At 40.2% G+C, this 7344-nt stretch overlaps 1 protein-coding gene across 1 annotated transcript in view; it reads right to left on the bottom strand.

The window, feature by feature from the left end:
• Positions 1–414: 414 nt before the first annotated feature.
• Positions 415–7344, bottom strand: part of RSPH10B (radial spoke head 10 homolog B) — an 82334-nt gene continuing 75404 nt past the window's right edge. Inside the window, exons 18-19 of the mRNA XM_077449030.1 lie at positions 1733–1913; positions 415–1632 (exon numbers count right to left, since the gene is read on the bottom strand). Of these exons, the coding sequence (XP_077305156.1) occupies positions 1413–1632; positions 1733–1913 (401 nt within the window). The 3' untranslated portion in view covers positions 415–1412. The remainder of the gene's footprint in view (positions 1633–1732; positions 1914–7344) is intronic.

Below are 7344 nucleotides of genomic sequence, written 5' to 3'. Positions count from 1 at the left end.
TTGCTATAATATATGTATTCCGCCAGTTTACCAAGTGGTACACAAGTGTACACCAGTCCATAAGATGAAAAAGCCCAAGAAGATTTTATGAATTCCTAATTCAACCATTAAAAACAGCCAACTTTCTTATGTTCGAACTGTGAATTTTTAAAAATATTGAACTCCTAAAGGTCAGGTGCCCATTTCTGTATGCTCAGAAGCATTCTCTGGCACCCATAGAGGGGGGCATTATTGCTTTGGGAATTGCCTCCCCAAAGCAGTGAATTTATCTGAAAATATCCTACACTTGATCGTTTGAATAAAAATACCTTAGGAATCCCATTGCCTTTCTTCCTGGAGTTTACCAAATGATGACAAGTTTACAGTATGTCCAGCAAGCTAAAGTAAGCTGATAGGATAGAAATATGAAAGCAGTCATTGTGAACTTATTTATTAAAATGCATGTTGCAGGCCTGTCTTTTTTATGCTTCCTTTACTAGAGAGCCACTGATCTGAAATATGCAAACACATATGGGGACATATAAAAGATGGAACAAAAGTGTAGCTTTTGCCTATACACCATTATGCCTTGTACACATGGTCGGACATTCCGACCACAGAATCCGTCAGATTTTTTCCGAAACTTGTGTTGCATACACACGGTCGGACAAAGTTGTCGGAAAATATGATCGTTCGGAATGTGGTGACGTTCGTTGCGTACGACGGGACTATGTAGAGGCTAGTAGCCACTAGCTTTGGTCTCGTAATTTGATCTGAGCATGTGGCACTCTGTCCATCGGAATTCTCTACAAACGATTGGAAAAAGTCTGATCAGATTTTTTTGTCTGAAAATTTGAGATCCTGCTCTCAAATTTTTTTCCCTCTGAATTTCCGACGGAAAAAGTCAGATAGAGCCCACACACAATCAGATTTTCCGAAAATATAATCCTATCAGACCTTTTCCATCGGAATTTCCGACTGTGTGTACAGGGCATTACACTCCATATTTTTTTTGTTTTTTTTCAGTGAAAGAGAGTTTTAAAGGCCTTTGTCAGTTGCATCTGAACTTCGGTTGATCTCCATCTTACCTGCATTTCACTTGCAATTCAGCCGCAACCAAAGCATATCAACACAGGCCCTAAACCAGAATCGCTATTAAAGTCAAGAGCACCTATATTGCCCCATGCATTTTACAACAATCACCTCCTCTAGAAAAGCATCGCCAATTCTTGAACGGCTGTAGGCTCAATGTAGAACCATTCACTAGAATGGAGGCAAAGAGTCAAGATACCGAATGCCCATCTTAGTGCAAAATTTTACCCTATAGCATTCTTTTGCGTCTCTCTATGATGCTCGTAGTCATTCACATTTTTAACATATAAAATTTATATGAATTTCTTAAACAGGGATACAAATATCGCCATAAAACAATCTTATTTTTTCTTCTTTTTGCCTGCTGCGGCAGTCTTTTTTGTACTAGCGGTAGATGGAGGGATGGAAATGTCATCTTTATTTGTGAGTAGGTCTTGTGCACTTTTGTTGTCATCTGTCTGGTCTTTGGACGTCTGCATATCTTCATTTACAACACTAGCTCTCTCTATCTCCATCTGCTCAATCTTTTTGGCTTCCTCTTCTGCCTTCAGTGCTTTAAGTCTAAATAAAAAAGACATTCAGCAAAAAAGAATATTTATTAGGTTTTGTGTTATTCAGTAAAATTCAGGGAATCCAAGTCATCCCTATAGATTTATGTCACCTTGCTTCTTCTTCTTCCTTGATCTGCTGCAGTCGTGCCTGTTCTGCTTGTCTCATTTTGTTTTTTGGGATTTCAGCCTTCAGTTCTTCTAAATGTTCATAGGCCGGGAAGAATACGTTCAGAAAAAATATGTTGATCTGGTGGAACCACTTATCAGTTGCACCTTTCCTCTGCAGTTTTTCTGCAAAAGTAATGAATGTTAACAGAGCAGTCAGTTCTTGTCTAATTTCTTTTAGCCATCTGTATCTCATTGGGGAGATTTTGCTTCAGTTTCTGACCTGTATATTCAACAGGTAGAGAGAGGATATCTTTACAATATGAAGGATATCCCCTCTTAAACAGTTGTCATGAGATCAAGTATCCCCATTGGAAGATTTTATCTCTATCTCTGTTCTGGTGACTACCTTTGCTTTTATTCCTACCGACATCTATGATTAGGTCAATTAGAGAGTAAATCTCTGTAATGGGACACAGAAAGCAATAAAATCTTCACAGTTGTTCTAACCCCTCACCACCCTATCCAAATCAAAAAAGAAGAGATTTTGCCTTTAGTTATACTATAATCACTTCCCCATGGTGTAACGCATATATGTGTCAGCTGGCTCAACTGTTCTCATTGAGAGCATGCTTCCAGCATAGTGACTACGCTGTCATTGATGGCTCCAAGTCACTAAATTCTGATTGGGAGTCAGTGGGGTAGGCTCTTGATCATGTAATTCCTATAACACCCAATCACGATTGGGAGTCCCAGCATTCAGAACTTAAAGGGCAGGAAAATATGATGTAAGGCCTCTTTTGTGGTTTTCAATACACGTTTTTGATCCATTCAAGTCTATGGAACCAAAAACCAGAAAAAAGTCCCTGGCCCTTTCCATGAATTGCATAGATGGGAACTACATCCATAGTAAACCATGTTAAATGGATTGTAGTGTGTTTCTGCAAAACTGAAAACGCACTAAAAAAACTGCATAGGTGTGAACCAGGCCTTAGAGTGGAGAATGAAACCAGCAAACCAAGCTGTGTTCATGGTTACACAATGGCAACAAGTCTGATCTTGTAATGATCAAAGCGTTTAAGTTAAAAGCTTGTGCATGGTGGCTATTCAAAATAGGGAATACTTCTAAAATTGATAATTGGGTGTCATTTCCTACCATACCATATTTGTTACAAAGTTAAAATAAAGTTTTAAAACAAACTGTAACACAGATTATAACATTTCAGGGGCCCTAGATTTGGCGAGAGAAAGGATTTGAGCTGGGAGGGGGATGGTGGTAAAGGGTAGAGATTTGTGCTGGGAGGGGGGATTTGAGAAGGGAGAATTTGTACTGGAAGGAGAGGGAATTTTTGGTTTGCAAAGGCAATTAATTTTTAGGGGTAAGCGTGCAGATGAGTGCTTGATTTTTTATTTTTTTTTAGGAGGGGAAGGAAGGAATTTGGCTGACACATAATGCTCATAAATCTGGTGACCTTGTCACTGAAGTGCCACACATACCAGGGAGTGTATATTTTTCAGGAAGAATTCCACGCAAAAGGTAAATTTTTCAGGGTACTGCTTGGTTACAAATAACATTTATAAATGTTCCCTAAAACACAGAAAATCTTCACTATTTGTGTTCAATTCCACTTTAAAGATGCCTTTGTCTTTCATGTGGCAGTCATGTGCCCTCTATATATGCCAGTGACACAGGTGAAGAGGTTAGAGATGGAGAAAAAAAAAAGTCAAAATATACAGAACGAGAAATATTGATTGCTAGGCCCTAGGGTGGCAATCAGAACACCCAAAATACACTATGTGCCACATCCTATTAGTAAGTTGCTAAAATGGGAAAAGAGATGGACTTTATAGGCATGTATAAAAAATGATTACAAAATGTATTGAGTTCACAGATCAAAAAAATATATACAATTACACAACAACAATTATGCTTCAATAATACGAAAAGAAAAGGAAAAAGTTAGAGACCAAATGATGAACCCCAACAACGAGGAAAACCACTTGTAGTACTTCCTGTACCTTCAAAATAAGCTATTTCAAATACATTGCTTGTTTCCCCAGAAACATGCAATCTAGCAAGACAACACAGAACTTTTGCTGTTATGTATATTTTGCAAAAATGCGAAAAGAGATGGACTTTATAGGTACGTATAAAAAATAATTACAAAATGTATTAAGAGTTCACAGATCAAAAAAATATTAGTGTTATTGACTAAATCAGGAAAGCTTCCACTGGAGTGTGGCATACAATGAGGTGTTCTCAGGTCCTAACAGTTTAAAAAAATGTATTATATAAACGACGCTATGTCTTTTCTCTGTATGACTTTTACCTTCAGTTTGGTATATATTTGCCTAAATAATTTATTTTCTAATTGTACAGAAGCTCCTGAGGAAGCGATTTCAAAATCGCGAAACATGTTGAGCACAAAGAGTTTTTTAAACTGTTAGGACCTGGGAAGACCTCATCATTGTATGCCACACTCCAGTGGAAGCTTTCCTGATTTAGTCAATAACACTAATATTTTTTTGATCTGTGAACTCTTAATAAATTTTGTAATAATTTTCTTATACGTGCCTATAAAGTCCATCTCTTTTCCCATTTTTGCAAAATATACATAACAGCAAAAGTTCTGTGTTGTCTTGTTAGGTTGCATGTTTGTGGGGAAACAAGCAATGTATTTGAAATAGGTGATTTTGAAGGTAGTAGTAAGTTTTCATGCTTAGGGAATGGATTTTTTTTAAATTCAAAGTGGGTTAAATTGCTTGCATCAACTGCTTCATACCTTGTTTTATTTTACTCCTTGGCATAACTACTAGTGCTGTTTTAAATTCAAATGTGGAATTATACTGCCATCTTGTGTTTATAATGATATTGCATGATCTCTAAAGCAATCCTGTACTAAGCATGCTAAGTAATCAAGGTATGCTGTACAGAAGGTACCATAACCAACATATTGAAAAAAAAAAAGTCTGATTCCCCCATCCACACATTTGAGGTGGGTGGGGAAAATCACTCCTGCTATGCCAAGTTGAAAGACTGATTTTGTGTACAACCAGGGTGCCCATACATGAAAATGGACAAAAACTGGACAAGAAAATGGACAAAAACTGTCCCCCCATTGGATAGTGTCCGCCCCGTACTGTGCAGGCGCAGCACTTGTGCAGTACGGAGGAGAAGGAGACTCCGAAAGTCTCCGAAGATGAACGGCGCCTGCGCACTGAGTCCAGGTTGAAGCCCCACCATCCAAGTGGACATACGGTAGCAGTTAGTAAGACAGCCCCTCGCGGGCTCGCCACGTTTCGGGCACAGCCTCACTTCGCTCTGCAATTTTTTATTCTAACCCTATGCCCACTTGGATGGTGGGGCTTGAACCTGAACTCAGTGCGCAGGCGCCGTTCATCTTTGGAGACTTTTGGCGTCTCCTTGCAAGCGCAGTACAGGGCAGACACTGTCCGACGGGGGACAGTATTTGACACAAAACCGAACGAGTTTCAATTCATGTAAGGCTGGATTAAGAGGAGACATCCCTCACTTTGTAGAGTCCGCCACTCACTCTCTGTTGTGTCTATGGGGCAGGATGTGAAGACACGACACAATGGTGTTAAAAAAAAAAAAAAAACACAAACGCACATGCACACAAAAGGATTTTTGATCATTCTCTGCTAAAATGAGAAAATATCTTGATTTTAGGTATACTTTATGACTAAGAAGCAGGTTACTATGGTTAGGGAAACCATAGGTATACATCAAAGGGGAATCTATTGTTTTTTTGTTTACTTATGAAAATGATTTATTTTTATTTTTCTAGTTGTACAAAGGGGCAGTCATATTCGTTATTATAAGCAGAATGGGCCTCTTTATGTAGTGTTTTATCTCAATACACATCTATTAGTCTATAATGTTTCTTTACTGCTAGCCTAAAATCTCAATAACTCAGCAGGGATGCCGTCTAGCCTTTCTAATATGCTATTAGCCACTAGTGATGGCCGAACGGTTCGCCCGGCGGTCGTTTCGCGGCGAATTTCCGACATTCGCGGTCCGCACGTTCGAACGCCTTTTTCCGTCGTTCGCCGCGGCGGACTTACGTGTTTAATGTATACAAGAACTTTAACCTTTGGTGACACGTTTATCATGTGATACAGGACAGCCAATTGAGACATGACAGCACATGGACACTTGTACATTCCCCCTAACCTATAAATACACCCGATCCGGTGGCCATTTTACATTCTTTCTTCTGTTAAGATAGGGACAGGTTCCTGTGTGGAGTAGGGAGAGATAAACCACTAGCTATTTGGTACACAAAAGTTCTTTTCAGGACTGGTATAGGTGTTAGGTGTTGATAGGTTTGCTGTGCTGCTGATTCTTGCAGCAGCCTGAGTGTCTTTTGTTAGTTTAGAGAAAGGGAAAGGACGGTGTATGCTACAGGGACAGCCAGATTAGTCTTTCATCATCATCATCATCATCATCATCATTAGCTGTTACTATCAAGGTCCACAAAAGAGCTGTTCCAGTAACCACTAATCGTTCTCTTTTTTTGCCAATTTGTATAGGGACAGGAAGGAAGCAGTGTTGTCAGGCAGTGAGGGTAATTTTAAAGACTTGCTGTTATTATTAGTTCCACAAAGGTTCTTTTCAGGACTGGTATCAGTGGTACAGTAATAGGCTTGTACATGTATAATATTCTTTCTTCCAAATATAGAAAGGATATTATACTTGACTGCTGCCCTTCTGCTGCAGTCTGCTAAACATTCACAACTCACTTGTTCCACAAAAGTTCTTATAAGGACTGGTAACTTGGTATAGGGTGCTACGGTACATAGGCTTGAGTGCGGTACAGTCTGCTGTTCTGTAAGGACCGCTATCGGTCCACAATAGATAGGGTTGACGTGCACCACTGCTGACCGCTGCCCTATACTGCAGCAGTCCTTCAGCGGTATAGGGACTGACGTACAGTCTGCTAATCACTAACACACAACCTGCTTGTTCCACAAAAGTTCTTATAAGGACTGGTAACTTGGTATAGGGTGCTACGGTACATAGGCTTGAGTGCGGTACAGTCTGCTGTTCTGTAAGGACCGCTATCGGTCCACAATAGATAGGGTTGACGTGCACCACTGCTGACCGCTGCCCTATACTGCAGCAGTCCTTCAGCGGTATAGGGACTGACGTACAGTCTGCTAAAAACTAATACACAACCTGCTTGGTCCACAAAAGTTCTTATAAGGACTGGTAACTTGGTATAGGGTGCTACGGTACATAGGCTTGAGTGCGGTACAGTCTGCTGTTCTGTAAGGACCGCTATCGGTCCACAATAGATAGGGTTGACGTGCACCACTGCTGACCGCTCACCTATACTGCAGCAGTCCTTCAGCGGTATAGGGACTGACGTACAGTCTGCTAAACACTAATACACAACCTGCTTGTTCCACAAAAGTTCTTATAAGGACTGGTAACTTGGTATAGGGTGCTACGGTACATAGGCTTGAGTGCGGTACAGTCTGCTGTTCTGTAAGGACCGCTATCGGTCCACAATAGATAGGGTTGACGTGCACCACTGCTGACCGCTCACCTATACTGCAGCAGTCCTTCAGCGGTATAGGGACTGACGTACAG

The sequence above is a fragment of the Lithobates pipiens genome, unplaced genomic scaffold, assembly GCF_037356315.1.
Source record: "Lithobates pipiens isolate NorthernLeopardFrog02 unplaced genomic scaffold, aLitPip1_a1.2 Scaffold_22, whole genome shotgun sequence".
NCBI lineage: Eukaryota > Metazoa > Chordata > Amphibia > Anura > Ranidae > Lithobates > Lithobates pipiens.
Note: the sequence above shows the minus strand (reverse complement) of the source record. Positions and strands in the feature narration are given on the sequence as shown.